The 19,698-nt window shown below is 48.3% G+C and overlaps 1 protein-coding gene across 1 annotated transcript; it reads left to right on the top strand.

Annotated features, from left to right (window-relative positions):
• Positions 1–2,550: 2,550 nt before the first annotated feature.
• Arhgef5 (Rho guanine nucleotide exchange factor 5) lies at positions 2,551–18,191 on the top strand. Its single transcript, XM_051174649.1, has 14 exons — positions 2,551–5,649; positions 6,081–6,138; positions 6,638–6,702; positions 6,891–7,144; positions 9,579–9,739; positions 10,223–10,375; positions 10,724–10,853; positions 11,132–11,206; positions 11,601–11,690; positions 12,663–12,820; positions 13,381–13,542; positions 14,207–14,277; positions 16,530–16,634; positions 17,296–18,191. Exons 1-14 carry the CDS (start codon positions 2,580–2,582, stop codon positions 17,451–17,453), a joined length of 4,710 nt encoding a protein of 1,569 aa, XP_051030606.1. The 5' UTR covers positions 2,551–2,579; the 3' UTR covers positions 17,454–18,191.
• Positions 18,192–19,698: the final 1,507 nt, after the last annotated feature.

Here is a 19,698-nt window from a genome sequence, read left to right as displayed (position 1 = left end):
GTATTATACAAAATGTATAGTATATTATTAGTTGATCTCCGTTAGAACTGTTAAGGAAGCACATCTCTTAGAGATGAGGAAAAAGGATATTCAGATACATTAAATTATTTCTACTGTTGACTTAAAAGGTAGCAAAGAGTCAAAACTCCAGAACTGAAAATGCAAGCATACCCTTTTGACTATACATCTCCCCCAAGAACCGTAACACTTTAGGTAGAGGGGACTGCATAGTTTACACGGTAGAGGGTGTGCCCTCATGAGATCCTGATACAGTGTGTGGTAGAATTCTCTGGGATCAAATGCCAGAGGAGGAGCAGCACACATGATGGCCTGTAGCTGAGCGAAAAGATGTCGAGAGCTGAGGGCAGAGGCAGGTGCTGGAAAAGGAAGGCAGAGGCTGGATTGTACAGCATGGATGATCTTTGCTGGACTTTCGGTATTAATCTCAGGGCTAGCCAGAAGATACCAAGGAATCTAAACTATAAGTGGCATTTGTGTGGAAAATGAACTGTATGAAGTCTGCGCTCCAGGTACAAAGATGTGTACGCACACAACGGGAACTCCTGGCCGGGAGGGGAACGAGAGACATGTTCTTTATGTTTAAAATATTTATTGAGCACGTACTGTGGGTCTACCATTGTGCTAGATGTAGGCAACTGAGCAGAACACGCCTCACACAGCTTGTCGTTCACCGGTTGAAACGGAGGTTAAATCAGATCACATAATTATATAAATAGAAATGGTGCAGTTGCAAGGGGGGAAGTGAGGTGAGTTGTAATTTTTAATTACTTGAAGTAGAAATGCAGTTTGACCCATTTGAGGAATTAGAATCCCAAAGCCTAAGTCCTGACAAACACACTCTCATAAATACCAAGAAGGAAAAGGCACAGCCACTAACTCCCCAAAGCCCGGTGATGTAGGCGATACTGGCAGAGTGGTACCCATTGAAACTGGGTGGAGCGGGTGGGATGTAAGGCTATGAAGACAGCAAGCACGTAGGCAGAACTTGTTTCACGTACTCAGAAGACGAAGGATGCCCAGGGCCGCTTAGATTCTGTTAAGAGCGGATAAAGAGATAGTCTCTGGCATACAGACCTAGAGGAGACAGGGAGAGTGGTCATGCGTGCATGCTGCTTTTGAATTGCAGTACATTGAAGCGGCATCTCTCTCCCGTTGTTCTCTTAACTTTTTGCAGACTAGGATATGAAGTGCTTTTTTATGTCAAAATGTTGGGAGCAGAGAGGGGAGTTAAGCTGGCGTTAGCGAAAAGACAGGGCCGGAATGAAGGTAGCGCGGCGGCGGCGCGGCGGCGTCTTTACGAGCCACGTTGAGTAGAGTAAGCGGGGTTGTCTTTCCGTTTCACAGCAGCTGTCTATAATTAAAAACAAAATTGTTCATCAGTTATAAAGCACTGCTAGACACTGTAAAAACAGAAAGATGAGTAAAATCCAGACTGTGTGCAAAGGACTCATCATCCGTCGTACATCGGCTATTATATTGACCTACTTTAATCCTATGTCAGCAGCTCAGGAAGATAGTTCCACTCCTGACACTGCTTCTACTGGCTGTTAGATGTAGGGTGTGTCAGCCACCATGTCTGGTAGTTAGTTATTCCAGGCTGAGTCACACCGAGAGTCCAGAGAGTTGAGAGGGCGGAATAGACGATGGCATAATACAATTTAGAGTTCGATGGCCGCTGGCAGTTCCAGGAACTCTGACGATGGTCTTCGATGCTGATTGAATTGTTTGTAATCAGGTTTTTTTTCCCGCCCACAAGACTACAAGATCCACTAGGAGCTTTGTCTTGGTCATTGCTGATTGTCCTACACTAGGTAAAGTGTGTGCACGCGTGTGCATGTGTGTGCACATGCGTGTGTATTGTAGAGGCCAGAAGTTGAGGCCAGATATCTTCTTTGAAGGCCTCATCTTTTGAGACCTTATCTTTTGAGACAGGCGCTCACTGAACTGGTTCTCGTTGATTGACTGGACTAGTCTCTGACCACCCCTACACATGTTATAGGCTTACAGACACGCATGACTACTCCTGGTATTGTTATGTGTATGCTAGAGTCCTTACGTATATATGCCAACTGAGCCACCACCTTCCCATTTCCTCTAGGTAAACCTTTACTACACTTACCAACTGAACCCTCTCCCCAGCCCCTCTAATTCCCTTGGGATCTACGGAGGTGACTTAACACTTAAGAACACTTGCTGTTCTTTCAAAGGACCGCCAGGGTTCAGTTCCTAGCACCCATATTAAAGGCTCACAAGCACCTATAATCCTAGTTCCAGGTGATGTGCTGCCCTCTACTGGACTCTGTGGGCGCTGCATGTACATACAGATTATGTAAAAATAAAAATAAATGTGGAAAAAAAAAAAAAGAAATTGTAGCTTAGTTTAAAAAGTTAAACAACACACGTAAGGGCCGGCGCTTATTTCATTGAGTACCTGTCTTGAAGGACCACCCTGAACTGAACTGAAGAAGTTTCCCATGCATCTTCTTCTTGATCTCTCCCTGTGTACGCAGACTCAGATGAGACTTTTGTTTTGCATTCTTCTTTAGGATTCAGCCCTGATGGAGGCTGAGGAGCCTGACCATGGAGCATGTGCACCTGCCCCTGCACTAGAAGACAGTAAAGCTATCCCTGAAGCTATCATGAGGAGCAGTCAGGTCCCTGCCTTGGAGCCTGAAGCTCAAGAAGGCCAAGACCCATCCTACAAGTGGGCAGATGGACACAGACCCTTGATGAGCCAGCCAAAGGAGTTAAGGGTCGTGAGTGAACACCCACCTGATAGTATGGGATTTTTCTTAAAGGAAGTTTCTTCAGATGTGGGGACCGGCCAGCAAATCCTTATGGCTGAGGCCTGTGACACTCTAGGTCAGCAGGAACCAGTAGCCCAGAGCCTTGAAGACAGACTGTCAAGAACGGTAGCTGCCCCTGACCTCTTGGCCTGTGCTGTTCAGGAAGAATGGCTAGACACTCCCAGCGAAGTAGACAGCAGAGTGGAGCTAGAATTGCAGCCAGAACTCCTGTCCTTGGCCTTGGCGATTAGCAAAGCAAAGGAAGACGAAAGCTCTCCTCTGGACACCTGGGACCCTAGAGAAGTCTGGCCTCCCTGCAAAAAACACCCTAGTGAGATTGATGGGTGTGAGGGCCATGGCAGCGAACTGCTCAAGCCCTGGAAACAGCTGGAGGACAGGCAAGGAAGGCAAAGGCAAGGAGGGCTCCTCCAACCTCGGGAGGCCCCTGGACCGGAGGAGCAGGAAGGACAGGAAGTCGAAATTCAGGAGGAAGGAACTCTGAGGGAGAGCATTTGTTCTGATGGGCTTCCCCGGGAGCAGGAAGAGGAGGGACAGGGGGTTAATGGTAACAAGGGACGGGACCAAAACCATATAATGCCTGAAGGACTAAGGGAAAGTGAGGGGCTCCGCGGGGAATGGGAAGGTCTGGACCACAGGGGGTGGGGTCAAGAGGACAGAGGTAGGAGGGTGCAGGGACAGAGACGCCCAGGAGAGGAGGAGGAGGAGGGGCTGGACAGGGGATTAAGGGAGGTGGAAGAGGGAAGGGTGGGTGCTCAGTGTGTGCAGAGTCAGAGGTTAGTAGTGAAATCAGAGAGTGTAAGTGGGAAGCAGGAAGACCATGATGAAACAGGGAACGTGGTGCCAGTCGAGGACCAGGAGGAGGCTGTACCCTCAGGTGAGCGGGAGCGAGGGAATGGGGATAGGGGTGGGCAGGCAGCAGAGGAAGGGAGGAGAGCCCAAGAGGCCAAGCATTGTCCGCCAGCGGCTCTAGAAGCTCCCGAGGTTCTCTCTTCAAGTACGTTGCTTCCAGGCATCTCTCGCTCTGCGCCTGACCTCACTGGGGTTCAGGGGGAGCCTGTCCCCAAGGAACTGATGCCACAGGTTCTGACTCCTGCGCCGGAGCCAATAGAACGGTCTCACCAACCCTGCTCTCTACCTGACTCTTTTGCTACTGAAGAACCCCTGGATGACAGGACTCCCAACAGCCAGCAAGGGGGATTCAGGCTGAGCAAGGGGACAGTGTCCATCCAGGGCTCAGAGGCTGTCTCAGCTCCCAATTCAGCTCCTGCCAGTCCTGCTGAGATCTTACCCATCACTGCCACCTTGTCGCCTGTTACCTCTCCCATTGTCCTTCGTGGGAAGGATACCCTAGCAGCCTCCCTCTCACCTGACACACCGCCCCGCTGTGGGGCACTTGAGACCCCTCCGGTACCTGCAAGAACTGCCAAGGACCCACGTGCCTCCTTTGATAAGGGCAACCCTCGTAGCCCTGTCACAAGCCACCCTGGAGCCACCCAACATCTGAGAAGTAACTCCTTCCCGGGCTCCCACAGGCCAGAACAGAGTACGGACTCTGTGGGGATGTCTTTTTCTTTCTCTCATTGGGAGTTACCGCAGAGGCCCCCCAAACCTGCCGTCCGCGGCTCCCCGATCCCAAGGAGAGACTGGAGGAGCAGGGACGGCATCGTCTTTTCAGAGTCCTCTGCTGCTTTCCTTGCTGCGAGGCATGACTCCGAAGAATTGCCTTCCAATCCAGACAGGCCCAGCAGCGGCCCTCGCGGTAGTGAGCTGTGGGACTCCCCACAGCACCCAGCCTTTGGCGTAGGCTCTCCTGTGGATGTTCCCTCTCCACCCTCTGTCTCCATGGATACGAGGACACATGAAGCTTTGCCCCCTCCTCCCCCGGAAAAGAGGTATAGCTACAGTTCTGTAGTAGAGAGAGATGGCCATCGTCATGCAGGAGCCCCAACACTGAAGCGATACAGCCACCCTCCTCCGTGGGCCCTAAGTTCGGGGCTACATGGATCTCCTAAAGGCCCATTTCCCCTCGTCCCTGAATCCGTCGTGGCAGGGCAGCACCACCCCCTGCCATCCACCCCAGAGAGCTCCCACCATCCTCAGACCTCCATCTCAAGGCTGAGATACAACAAACCATTGCCGCCAACTCCCGATGTGCCTGAGCACAGTCCTTCCATCTCTCCTTCTAGTGTACCAAGGATGTACAGGCCCCTACCCCCAGTCCCTCCCTCTGAACCACCCCCATTGCCCCCAAAATCCAAGGCGAGAAGCAGGAGCATCCAGGGGGGAGTTGTACATTCAGGGGCTCAAGCCAAACCGAGACCCACTGGCCAAAACTGGACAGCCTCCACTCTCTCTGTTGGACGGACCTCCTGGCCCCCAGCCACGGGCAGAGCAACAGAAGCTTTGACTCCCTCCAGTAGGAGCAGTAGTGAAGTATCCCCGGGCCTGGCTTTCAGCAACATGACAAACCTTCTAAGTCCCTCCTCCCCTACCACTCCCTGGGTCCCGGAGCTTCAGAGACCTGCCAGTAAGGATGGGTCGGGGCTCACCGAGGAGTCTGAGCCCCCAGTGATGGGATCGTTTAGAAGGTCAGCCCCTCGGGATGGGTGTAATGACACACGGAGGTCAGCTTTAGCACCGAGAAAGTCAGAGAGACTCACCCACCACCAACTGGAGAAGGCATCCAGCTGGTCCCCTCGGCAGGACCCAGTGAGAACAGAGAGTACCGGTGACCAGGCTGTGGGCCAGGCGTCCAACAAGCACAAGAGCTGGAACCGGCAAGGCCTGCGGAGACCTTCTCTCTTGCCTGAGAGCTGTTCAGGTAAGTGGGGAGCAGAGATGCAGAAAGATCTTTGTTAGGCGAAGCTTTTCTTCTAGGTCTCCATCTCTGCCGCTCTCTGCGTTTACCATCAACTCAGAAACTCATGGCCCCATGATGCCATCAGATTGTTCTTCCTCTCTACCCTTCCATCTCTGGCTTCCCCCGAAGTCCATCTCTCCCTGAAGTTGCCGGACTCCCTCCACGGCCCTTCTTGCTCGCTGTCTGCCTTGAAGAACTTTTAGGCTACCTTTCTTCGTGCATTGCCCATCTTGTGTGAAGGCCGGTGGTATAGCTGATTACAAAGGGCCAGGGACCCCGGGTGGACTGGGTTCCTGGCTTTAGTGTTGTCGTCCAGAGTCTAGTAGAACCATCTTCCTTCTGCTCATCTGTGATTCCCGCTCATCCTTTCACCCATTTATTTCCCTTTTCAGATTTAAGAAGTCCGGGCATGGGAAGACCTCCTGGCTCTTCGGATCCTGTTGTTTTCCGGTGAGTTGTCCCGGCTCCTCACAAACTCAGCTGTGCAGTCTTTATTTGTGACACAAAAGATTTCCTTAGTAAGACTTCACTGGATAACGATGCCGGGACTCAGAATTCCCGGTGCCTCCTATCTTCAGAAAGTATGGAGAAGAAAGGAATGCTAGGAAGGGATGCCTGGACCTGCCCAGTTCTGCTCACTGTGTGTGGGTCAGCTAGAAACCAGTCCTCCCACATAACATCTGGGGTTATTGTTTGACATGTCTCTCTGGACTTGTAAGCTCTCCCCAAGGCCTCAGGATCTTCTCTGGACTTTGAGATAAGGGAGAAGGATTGAATGGAAAGATCCATGATAGAGACAGGTTGAAGCCACTGTTCCTTTGGTCCTGGAATCCCATTGTGTGTCTGGAGGGTTAGAGATTTCATCTAAAGTCACTGTGTGTGTGTTTGTGGGGGTGGGGGTCTTCTGTCTTTTGGTCAGCAAGTACCCCAAAGTCTGCCTACTCCACAGGGAGAAGAAACCAAAGGAAGGGACTGGAGGCTTTTCAAGGCGTTGCTCCAAGCTCATCAACTCCTGTGAGTACCTTGCAACAGGTCTCTAGGCTCGGGCGTGCTTCCCGCTAACGTGGGGCTGGGACTCATGACAGCCGGCGCTAAAGTGGTGGTGTCCAGAAGCCAGGGTTGCCGGAGGTCAGCCGTAGATGGCTTCCACCCACTTCATTTTCTCAGGGTTTTCTCCTTCTCCCATGAATCCTCACCCATAGCCCAGCTGCTTTATCAGGAGTACAGCGACGTTGTTCTGAACAAGGAGATCCAGAGCCAGCAGCGGCTGGACAGCCTGCCCGAGGCACCTGGACTCTCCTCCCCTCGGCATCGCCGAAAGGCGACGGTGTCTTCGGACTCCTATCTCCAGCGGCTCTCCATGGCCCCGAGTGGCTCTCTCTGGCAGGAAATCCCCATGGTTCGCAACAGCACAGTGCTGCTCTCCATGACCCACGAAGATCAAAAACTGCAGGAGGTACCACCCGGGGCGGGGCAGGGGAGAGGAGGGAGAACGGAATGGCATCTGCTAATGTTTTATCTCCGCCTCACCTCTGCCACCAAGAGCAGGCTGTCCCCAGCCCACGCTCACCTGTACACAGTGGCTGCTCACCGCCGTACTGAAGGATGTGACCTGCTCTCAGGCTCTGTATACTTTCCCCTCTTCCCACACTCATTCCTTCCCCTGCCTGTACTGGCTTGGGCTCGCACACAGTGAGCGTCCCCCTGAATCTCCTGGGAGGGATGTGACAGTACCGTCTGCTTTGTGGTGAGCTATGACCTCCTCTCCAATTGCACAAGCGTTTCAGGCGAGCCACGCACCCAGGCTTTGTGCTGGCTCCTTTGAAGAGGGCAATAGGACGTTGTCCCTTGGTCCTTTCATGTCCCTGTTTGCTCATCGCTCCCAGCGTCAAGACTGCAGGAGATGATGCTTACCTGGTTCTAAGCGGCTGCCGTTAATTCGTACGTTTTCCGTAAGCAGTTTCTGCTTTCGGATCTGTCTGAAATAGGAGGGAGAGCCTTCCTTCCCAGGGAGAAAGGCCGTGGTGTGTTAGAGTAGTAATACCTGAGAGCGTGTAGTGAGATAGTCCTTCTGTGGCACTGACCACGCCCATTGGGGGGGTGGATGAGCGGGCTTCACAACCAGTGATCTCGACACGAACCCTTCATGAATATACGTTGCTTGTCGTGGTCAAATCCATTGGTAAAACAGGGAGAGGAAAAAAATAAAAATTAAAAGATAAATGGTTACTACAGAATAATCAGTCAGAAAATATGACTGAATTTCAGCGACGCAGACCTGGCTCCATGTAATAGAGGGGGAACCCCAGGCAAGCTGTGTAATTTTCACTGCAAGTGTTGAGACAATCCCATGAAATCAGATGTACTCTGGCTACCTCTCCCTAAGTCTTCGGTGATCTAGGAAGCCGCAAGGGTCCAGATTCCAGTCCTCATGCCTCTTGTGTGTGATAAGAGGCGTCTGTATCATCCATCACCTCATACATACATGTTCGTGTCATCATACAACATCTTGGGAGCCTGCAATGTTCCTTCACAGGCTCCGCTCCTTTTAACAGCTGTGTCTCCTGGAGTGTGTATGTGTAGGGGTGGGTCACCGTATTAGTATAAAAGGGCAGAACAACAACACAAATCCTAACTTTCGGAAGCTTAAATGAACCCACCTAAGCCGCATGGTCTTTGAACGTTATGTGCAATGTCACGGTTTGAGTTTGTATACAAAGTTCCTGTGTGGTTGGCCATCTCAGCGATCAGCAAGGGATGTCTATCTTTCTCTTCTGTCCAAGTTCCAAGTGGCCTTACTGAAGCCCCATTCTGTCCTTGGTCATGTCTGGGTCATTGCGCCCCCTGCTGGACCCTCCACACCATTCTTAAGTGCTTGGTTTCGGGTTTAAAGGAGGACTTTTCTCGCATACCACCCCCCCTTTCCCCCCCCCCAATTCAGTTTCTCCTCAGACCTCAAATTGAGCTTGTCGGCTTCCTCCCTCCCTAAGTCATTTCCTGTTTCAGAGCACTAGAGCATTATGGCTTCTTCAACGATTCCTAATCCCACCCTTTACCCAACTGAACAGCGGGGTGCTGGCTTTGGCTCCTCCTGTGCACCCCACTTCTAGCAAATAGGCAAGGTCTTCCAAGTCTGCCCGCCCGCTCGACGCCTAGACCAGTCTACTTCTCCCCGTGCCCAAGACTAGCAGGCCGTCATCTCCCATCTAGACATCCCTCTTCTAGGCTTTTCCACAGCTTGCAAAAAGACACGCCCGTTAAACACACACACACACACACACACACATACACACACACACACAATAAAAACTACCCACTTAATTCGTACACTTAGAACATCTGTCCCTTCAATCTCTTCAAGCTCACGTGGTGCTGCGTTGGTTATGCAACCACCAGGCCTTGTACCTCATTCTCATTCCTATATGATTCTCTGGCTTTATTTCTGGTTTCCTTTTTTGTCTGTTTGCTTAATAAAAATTCCAGAAACGCTCAACTTACTTGAATTTTGCTGCGCTTATTTAAAGTGTTGGCCGCCTTGTTGTGAGGCATATATATAGCACAGCATATGTTGTTGGCAGAATTGTTACCGTGATGTGGTTAAGTTAACATATCTGTGAAATTATAGTTGTTTGTATGTGTGTATAAGTATATATTTAAGTTTCTTGAAAGACACAGAGGTTCACTCATATTGTTCAGCTCCTATACTGAATCTTATGTACTCAAATATTCTTCCGTATCCCTGCTAGGCTAAGCTGAATTTTGTGACTGTGAGTGGCGAAAAGATGTGCCTAGTTCAGTGCTGCACCCGAAAACATTGCTCGACAACTGGTGTCCATCAGAGAGGTCATAAAAGTATTCATTACTCTTCCCCTCCTTGCCCAACCCTCTAGGCCAAATTTGAGCTGATTGTGTCAGAGGCATCTTACCTTCGAAGTCTAAACGTAGCTGTGGACCATTTCCAACATTCAGTCCAACTCCGGGCTACACTGTCCACCCAGGACCACCAGTGGCTCTTCTCTCGTCTCCAGGATGTGCGAGACGTCAGCACCATGTGAGACTTCTTCCAATCTCCATTCTCTCAGCCTCGCTGGTTTTAGCCGCTGTGTCTTCAGAGTCTGGATGAAAGTGGGCCTGGGCTCCCTCCAAGGAAGGGGGTGGGGTGGGGAAAGCTAAGAAGAGGAGAGAGGGTGAGGGTTCACAGGTCTGTTGACAGATGAGTGAGAAGTGCTTTCTGGAGTGAGGTTTTGCATACATTCTGAGTGTGTACTGCAGTGGACACAAGGTATGGGGGGGGGGAATCACTGAAAGATTGGCAAACCAGAAGAGAAGAAAAGGAGAAATAGGGTATTAGAATTCTACTTAAAGGAGGAATAAAGAAGTAACAGCCTTGGGGAGGCTGTACTGCATAGCTAGGGGGAATCAGTAGAAGTTGGTGACTCGATGGAAACAGAAGCTGCACACTCAGAAGGCGCAGGGCTGAAACGAGCTTAGCCGAGACCCCAGTGCTTCATGAGACTGTTTAAATACTGTGCAGGTTCCTTTCCGACCTAGAAGAAAACTTCGAGAACAACATCTTCTCCTTCCAAGTGTGTGATGTTGTCTTGAATCATGCCCCAGAATTCCGCCGAGTCTACCTGCCTTATGTCACCAACCAGACCTACCAGGAGCGCACCTTCCAAAGCCTCATGTGAGAATGATCCCTGCCTGTTCCCTTAGTGGACATCGCCATGACCTTGACTCAGTCCCTAGCCCAGGGCGCTCTCCCCAGAGTACTCGTGTTATTTTTATTTATTTATTTATTTATTTATTTATTTATTTATTTATGTATGTATTTATGTATTCTCCTCTATGTCAGCCGAAGTCTCAGCCCACTCCCCATATCAGGTTCTCTCTGCAGCCATTTCTGGACCCTGCATGTGGGCTCTTAACATGCTTCCCAATCCCAGATCCTACACTGGACCTCCATTCCCCATGCCTTCAGTAAGCCCCCTTTACTCCCCACCGCCCCCCTCACCGAGTCTCGCTGCTCATATAGGAATAGTAACAGCAGTTTCCGGGAGGTCTTGGAGAAGCTGGAGAGCGACCCCATCTGCCAACGCCTGTCTCTCAAGTCGTTTCTGATACTGCCTTTCCAGCGCATCACCCGGCTGAAGTTGCTGCTTCAGGTACGGCAGCTACTTCTTTGGTTCAATTTCCTTGACTCAGAGACATGAAGCTAGTAGGCAAACGATCATCCATTCTTAGGAAGTTTTTCACATCATGTGTGGGGTGTGTGTGTGTGTGAGAGAGAGAGAGGTTTCCCAACTGCCCACATCTTTCCTTCTCAGAAATCTTTGCTTCTGGAACTGTGTCCCTGACTTGTACATCAAATACCCCCCACTTATCTCTTCCTGTTTATTCATTCTTCCTCCCGTCTGGCTCTTGCCCACTATTTGTTCTACAGAACATTCTGAAGAGAACCCAGCCTGGCTCCTCAGAAGAGGCAGAAGCCACAAAGGCACACCATGCCCTGGAGAAGGTAGGTAGCCATCACATCCAAAAACTTATTAGTACTCATTCAGGGGTAATTATCCCCCCTTCCCCTGGTACCATGCCTGAAGAAAGTATGAGGCATGGGACCTGATTAAGGGGAGAGCTCAGCCATCTCCCTGTATGGACGAAACTTATTTTTTCACATTTCATGTCCAGCAACTGTGTTCCCAATACCACAGTCCCTCATCCCAATATATTCTCTCAGATCTTGTAAAGTATTCCGGCAACCTAAACATGACTTTGATGGTGTTTCATTCAACTCCAGCCTGGTAGAAAAGACGGAGGTCTGCAGGCATCTTCCCAGATGTCTTTAAGGGGACTTAAAAGCCAGGACTGTAACGCAGTGATCTTCCCCCTTCCTTTCCCTGCTCTGTTCTCAGTTGATCCGAGACTGCAACAACAACGTGCAGAGGATGCGGCGGACAGAGGAGCTCATCTACCTGAGCCAGAAGATTGAGTTCGAGTGCAAAGTGAGCTGTCCCTGGCACACCTCCCTGCCTGTGACCCTCTTTAGCATGTCCTGTAGGCCATCCTCTGACAGAGTCGTCTTCCTTACATCATCTCTAGCCTTCCGGTTCCACCTGCCCTTCTCTCCATTTCTGGAATATGCAAATGATCATTTTAGTTTACAACACATGTTAATAGGTGGAGGCGACGAACTATGTGGGTTTTATTACCTTTGGTGTAAAAGTAGAGGTTGTTAAATCTATTGATGTGTGTGCATAAGGAGACTGTCATAATAATCAGAAAAGGGGTAGGGGCAGTAGTTCCCGGAGGAGCACTCAATAAATGCAGAGAAGGAATTTCCCAGAATAAGGCTATATAAGCATTTAGCGGTGAAGAATGCTTGACTCACTTATTTTATCAGATCACCTTTAACCTAACCAAGAGCAACGTGCCAAAAAAACCTCAAAATGTCTTGTCCAAACAAATATAAAATTGATCTTCAGCATTGAAATTCTAGTGCGTTACGGATACCATCTTTAATTCCCCAGAAGAGAAGGGAAGTCCTTCTCTTAAGTTCTGCTGGAGCTTGTTGCCCAGGCCCCCCGTTCCCAGCAGACCCCACCTGGATCACCTCAGCTCTAGGCCTGAATCTTCCTGCCCCGTCTTGGCTCTGACCAGCATCAGGGAAAGAGCAGATAGCATAACTGCTCCAGTTCTTTGACTGCCACAGTGTGGTGTTGTGCCCTCCTGCTCTTTAGTGAGCCCCACTTGGGCTCACAGACTTCTGCTCCCAACACCCTCACCTGTTAGATCAGGGTCACCTTCCTTTGAGCGTGGAAACATGGGATCCACACACCAGTGTGGTGTGGTTAGAGGGTTCTGAGAGGCACAGGGTCTGGGTGGGTTGGTTAAGAGCAAGAGGGGAGATCTGGAATTGGTGATCCCTAGACTGAGAGGAAGCTCATGACCTGCCTTTTCTCTTTTCCTGGTCTTAGATTTTCCCACTCATTTCCCAATCTCGATGGCTGGTGAAGAGTGGGGAGCTGATGGCCCTTGAGTTCAGTGCCTCCCCAGGGCTGAGGAGGAAACTGACCACTCGTCCAGTCCACCTGCATCTCTTCAATGACTGTCTGTTGCTGTCCCGACCCCGAGAGTCAGTGGCTGGGATGGGAGGCCAGGGCGTACAATAGAATGGGATAGGGCTAGATGTACACCAAATGACCTGCTTCTAACAGGCCCCTACTCAGTTAGACGATTCAGTCATGACTCATAGCGTAGAGAGCAGAAGAGGTGGGTTAATGTTCCCAAATTACATCATGAAATCAGAACCAGACCTGTCCCATGTTATAGACATGAGTAAACCACCGCAAAGAAACACCGTCTTCTTAAATAATAAGTTTATCTGTGGCTTCCCTGCGTCATGCCCAGGATATTAGCCAACACAGCCATTTGACTAATGTCAGAGCTTAAACTCTGGCCTTTAGGACTTTAGGAAGTTAACATTGGTTATCTCTTCAACTCTTTAAAGTAGCGAATAGCAATATTATGGCAAATGGTTGTTTGAGACACTGATATTGTATTGAGAGCAAGTTGAGCCCTTGTATGGGTTTTCTAGGGAGAGCATAGAAGCAAAGAGCAGGGAGTTTGAACCTAAGACTGAGTGTGAGGGTGGATGAAAACTGTAGAATGAGACTTAGAAGACGTGTCTTGCAGGGGCAGCCGGTTCCTGGTGTTTGACCACGCTCCTTTCTCCTCCATTCGAGGGGAGAAGTGTGAAATGAAGCTGCACGGACCTCACAAGAATCTCTTTCGTCTGTTCCTGCTGCACAACACACAGGGCACCCAAGCTGAATTCCTCTTCCGCACTGAGACTCAGTGAGATGGGGCTGGGCACAGGAGTTGGGGGGCGGGCGGGTGTTCGTATATAGTACTTGGGTTCAGGACTTGGGCTTTCACCGGAGACAAATAATCAGGTGCAGATTTGTGTTCTTTTTTTAGAGCTTTGGGCAGCATCCTTCTGGAAGTGTCATTCTCAATGTCCTCGGTTCATTTGGAAGCAGAGGATAAGATAATATAAAAACCTCCAGATGATCACAAGTTAGGCTAAGATCACATTATACTACAACAACAACAATGAAATGGACATACCTCCCTGGCTTACTTATTATTAAGTAGTAATTTCCATCTTAGATATTTAATTGAAGGGAGGTAAGTAAAGACCATGCAGAGTGGCCGTGTCTAAACAGACGAGTGTTTTGCTTGGTGTGACTTCCAGACTGGAAAATGTTCCTGCATACGGTCGACAGTTCACACCTTACGACTCTTTGTGAAAGAAATTCAGAAAGGAAGCATAGACGGGATACACTAACACATAGTACAAGGTCATACTGGGTTTCCAACCAGGCAGGATCCCATTGACTTTAGGAGTCATTGAATTAGACAAGTCCTTCTGGGACCCACTTGCCTTCCCCACCACTGGCCCTCAGGCTGTGTTCCTAGTCTGCAACTGAAAGCTATGACTGTCTTGTGTTTTATTCAGAAGTGAAAAACTTCGGTGGATCTCAGCTTTGGCCATGCCCAGAGAGGAGCTGGACCTACTTGAATGCTATGGTGAGTATGGTTGTATCAGAAATGGCAGTGTCAGTCTGTGGTCCCCTTTGGATGACAGGTTGAGTGTGCTGGGTGCTTCTGTGTATTGCTTTTCCTCCGAATTTCATGGCGGATTGAAGCCTAAACTCTTGTGATACATCTTCTAAAAGCTGTCGCTCCCCGTGGCGGTACCTTTCCGCATCCATTCACTGCCTTAGGCAAATACTTGTTCTTTGTAAAATATATATTCCTTTAAATCTTATCTGCTACGATTTTGACTTGGTTGTACCAATTGAGGGTGTAAGAGGGACACAGAAGAGATAGTGTAGCCGCAATGGGGATGACAAGAAAAGACCAACACAGTTTTGGTCTGGCCACAGCCTGACAGCTGAGGCTGTTCACCTCGAGCACACAGGGCAGCCACAGCCTAGAGCATGTTAAGGGAACACTGGGCCTTTTGTGGGTTAGAAGAACAAATGAGTAGTGTAATGAAGCTTGGAATAAGACCTAGGAGAACCCAACTTACCCCAATGCTGTTTGCTTGCTGTACAGTTCACTGGTTGCTTCATTTATGGTAGGTAAAGAGGGTAGCATTTTCTGTGGATGGAAGGTGGTGCTGAGATTTAGAGGAACGGTGCACCATTAATAACGTAGCATTCCATTTATTTTCTGAGAAATCAGTAGAGCAAGGTAAAGTATAAAGACAAACCCATCTAAGATTGCTTCTAGGACAGGTGTACTGTGAACTGTGTTCTCTTGAACTTAATTACAGTCTTTGGAAATGCTGCCTGGCTCATAAGCAAACATCTAGAATTTCCTCATGAATCATTTTGATCACCGATCGTCTTGATCACTGGGTGGTGGTGGTGGTGGTGCACGCCTTTAATCCTAGCAGAGGCAGGCGGAGCTCCGTGACTCCGAGGCCAGCCAGGGCCTGTCTCCAAAAACAGCCAAACAAACAAATCATCATGTCCATCAATTGCACATGAGAAAACTAAGGCAAAGGGAATCAAGGGCACTAAGAAAGTCTAACGGTAGAAGGCTATATTTAAAAGGAGAGGGGTCCCTTACTGGTACAATGCAGAAAACGATGCAAGATTCACAGACTTCAAAAAGCTGCCAGCCAAGTTCTCAGTTCTGTGCTGAAGATCCTGCTGGCCATTTGACTTGAGATTTGTGATTGTGAAGGTGCAGGGTCACAGATCAAGAGCCAAAATTAAAGTGTGCCATCTTTGATCACAATAATAGCCTTTATTACCAACCACTGTGTCTGCCCTGACATCCTGGCGACCATTAGGTAAGACTTACAGAATGCATTGTTAAACTTTAGTAAACCATTAACTGTCACCAGCCCTAAAGCCAAGTCTGTTAAGATAATGCCTCCAACCTATAGGAGAAATGCTTCCTCTCTGCTATATACCCTGCCTACCTGAGCAACCCCACCAGAATATCGACAAACACATCGATTCATGCCTTTTTTTTTTTTTTTTTTTTTTTCCGTTCTGGGGCCATACAAGTAAGAACTTCTGCAGTGGAATATGTGTCATTCATGGCAACTGAAATCTATGCTTTTTGATCATGATCACTTCTATTTGTCTCAGAGCGGACTGTATCTTGTTTCCTTTGGAACAAAATCGGTGCTTTGCATTATTAGCAAAGCAAAACACGGGCATAAAACAGTTGAATAAGGGATACATTTGCTCCTCTCCAACAGTCAGGTCTAAGGCGTTCAAACTCCATTGAAGACTGAAAGGCTGGGGAGCATCGTAAAAGGCAAATACTGCACCTCAAGTATTTGTCACAGTGAATAGTTATGTGTGGTCACAGGGTATTTCCTAGCAGTCTTCCCCAGGGAAGTAGAATTTTTAAAAATTAGATCCCATACTAATATTTCTATCTCTTTACTAGCTTGTTTGATCCCTGGTAGTTGATGAAGGTGGTTGGTACTGGTTTTGGGGTTTTTTGTTGTTTTCTTCTTTTCATCATTTTTTTCCTCTGGCGTTTGTTTGTTTGTTTGTTTTTTAAGACAGGTTCTCACTCTGTACCCCTGGCTGACCTAGACTTGCAATGTAGACCAGGCTATACCCAAACTCACAGAGATCCATCTGCTTCTGCCTCCTTGAGTACTGGGATTAAAGGTGTGGGCCAGTGGCTTCTTTTGTCTACAATTCCACACTTATCTACCTCAGGTCCTTCCACACTTCCCTCACAGTTCCTGCCTGTGCCCTAGGGAGTCACTGCTCCTAACTTTTCTTCACTCTTCTCTCTCAAAGAATCTCCACAAGTCCAGTGCCTCCGAGCCTACAAGCCCCGAGAGAATGATGAGTTGGCACTGGAGAAGGCGGATGTTGTGATGGTGACCCAGCAAAGCAGTGATGGTAAGAGAGTGAGCCCGTAAGCAGGAGGTTGGCAGCAGAGGCATGCACTGGCTTTCTAGGGCTGCCACAACAAAGCACCGACAACCACTGATAACAACAGCCATTAATTCCCTTACCACGGCTCCGGCAGTGAGACGTCCCAAATCAAGGTGTCAGCAGGCTTCTCTGACGCTTCTAAAGAACAGTCCTTTACCTTGTCCGGGTCTGGCAGCTCCGTAATGGCTTGTGGCTGCATAACTCAATCTCCGCACACATATCATTGTGGCCTCTTCTCTCTGTGTGCATATACATTACCCTTTCTATGTGGAGACTGATTCTGATTGGCTGACAGAACTTGATGTAGTTTTATGAATTGTGTTTGCAGCAGTTTCATTCCCAAGAAAGAAAAGACTTGGAGGTGCCAGGGATTAGGTTTATGGATAAATACTTTGGTTGACAAAATTCAACCCGTAGCGGTGAAGAAGGTTCCAAAATGTTTGGCTGTAAACATCAGCAGACCCAAGGCAGCCATCTCCCTACCCTGCAAGGCTGGGTTTTTTCCTGTTGGAGGATCCTAGTTCATTCAGCCTTAGGATACAGGTTAATTTTCAGCAAGGAGGTCCAAGAAGTTAACACGAGCCTTTAGCAGTTAATTCTTCTTTCCTCTGACCATGTACTGCAGGCTGGCTGGAGGGTGTGAAACTCTCAGATGGGGAGCAAGGCTGGTTCCCTATCCAACAAGTAGAGTTCATTTCAAATGCGGAGGTCCGTGCACAGAACCTCAAGGAGGCCCATCGAGTCAAGACTGCCAAACTGCAGCTGGTAGAACAGCAAGTCTAACTGTTCTTGGTGAAGGATCTTCCACAAACAAGCATTCCTTGAGATGCCTGACTCCTGAAACCTGCTGTAGAGGCATCCTGTGGACCAGGAGTTTGGCCTTCTGAAAGCCCAAGGACTAGCTCAGTCCCTCGATCCAGTACTTCTTTGCATTGTGTGCTTGGTAGGGAATATTGAGCGACTTAACAATGGGTTCTGGGATCCTTTCTTCATAGGAAAAGGGACTGTGGGGCCTAAGTGGAGGTGTGTGCTACCAGATGGTAGGTGCTTGTACGTCATCTGCTGCCCCAGTGCAGATTCGGAGCTGGCTGGATGTGAGGTTGCGGACATGGTACCAGATGGACCTCAGCCCACTGGAGATCGGGCTTTGGTGGGGATTAGCACACGAAGAGGGAGTTGAACCTGTTCAACCTAGGGTGTCTTCCGATGCTGAGATTCTCCTCAGTGCCTTGGCTGCCTCTGAGGTCTTTGTTTCCGGGTGGCAATGTGAGGGTGGTGTTCCCTCACTCTAATAAACTCGGCACTTCTCTGAGTGTTTTCATTTCAGACCACTCAGCATTCACTGAACAAGATTCACAATGCAGAATTTCTTAGGAACCCCAGCCTGTTGGACATCTCATGAAAGACCAAACTGATGCAGAAACAAAGTCAGCTAGTGGCTTCTTTGAGAAAGCCCTAGGGGCTTGAACAGCGGTGGCTCTGCTTGTGGCTGCGGAGCTTGTAGAAGGTAGTAGAGAGCACTGGTGGGTGATGAAAGCCTGTTCAAATAATTCACCATACCCACAGGCGCAAATAGGCTAATTTGGGTGATTTGGGGAGATGGTCTTCAGACACTTTATGACTCTCTCTCAATTGTGATTTGACTCACTCTGAAGTTGTCAGCCTAGGTGTTCCTTCTTTGTGAAAGCCAGTGGAAAGGGTCCCAGAATCCAATCATCATGCTGCCTTGAGTCGAGGTCCAGATCTTTAAACATAAGATGCAGCACCCAATCAACACACTGTAAAGTTCTATCCAAACGGATTGTTCTCTTTCGCCTTTAACATTGCCTTCTCAGCTGAAGAATGCCACCATCACTATTTTTCGTGCTTTGCGTCCTAATGTGACAATAATACATAACATCCTTTCTGCCATATTTTCTCCCCAAGACAGCCCGAGCTGTCCTGGAACTCTCTCTGTAGACCAGGCTGGTCTCAAACTCACAGAGATCCACCTGCCTCTGCCTGCTGGAATTAAAGACATGCCCCAGCACCACCCAGCTGCCTTTTGTAAATTCTCAATACATTTCTTTAGTTACATAATATCTATACACTGGATTATTCCTATCTAACCTTGGAAAAAAAACAAAAGACATTTGACTTTTACATACCAGATGGCCCTTAATTTAAATCTTTGGTTAAAGAAGAAAGAAAAACTAGATGTGAGTAATCTCTCTCTGGTGAGTCACAACATTTTCTACAGACTTTGAATTTGGGGAAATGATGTCTAGGCAGGCCCTCCGAGTGATTGTCTCCTTCTGCAGATTTCAAGAATTACTTGAGTTTGCTGAAACCCGGCAGTTGCTCACAAGGAAGTGTGAAACAATCACATTTGAAACATCAGGGACACTTGGCTTTTTGTTGTTTTTCTAAGAAAGCCATGCATGGGAGACACCCTCCTCCATAGGCTGTTTATAGGTCTGAGCTGTAATGGGCCAGGAGCTTAGAATCAAGTAAATGTATACTGAATTGGCTCCTTTGTGTAGTGGATCTTTTTTTTTTTTTTTTTTTTTTTTTTTTTAACTGATTCTTGTTGTATAGTAAGCTGCTAGTTAAAAGTTTTATGTTTGCCACCCACTTTCACTTAATTATGAGCTTAAGGTTTTTATTGCTTCTTACTTACTGTCTTAGTTATTTAGAATGACTTGATAACATCAGCCATGGGAACTTTTTTTCCTTTCAGTTCTGAGGACCAAATCTAGACCATTGATTGATAGGCAGACATTCTGCTACTCAGCTCCACCTGTGGTCTCCTTTTGAAATTTACCTTTTTGATAGTTATTATTTAAAAGTCTTCAAAAGTCTCAATAGATTGCATGTTCTGACTTCCTTCCTTTGACACATATTTATCTCCCAGAAGTAACCCTTGATTATAGTTTGTATTCTCTTGCGGTACCCACATAGCCTATTTTGTTTTTAGTGGTCTTTCCCTTATTATGTATTTAATTACGTAATTAAGTATTTAGAGGTATTTCCATTGTGAATTGTTTAG

Source organism: Phodopus roborovskii, unplaced genomic scaffold (assembly GCF_943737965.1).
Source record: "Phodopus roborovskii unplaced genomic scaffold, PHOROB, whole genome shotgun sequence".
Taxonomy (NCBI): Eukaryota; Metazoa; Chordata; class Mammalia; order Rodentia; family Cricetidae; genus Phodopus; species Phodopus roborovskii.
The sequence above is the reverse complement of the archived record's forward strand: the minus strand, read 5'-3'. Positions and strand labels throughout refer to the sequence as shown.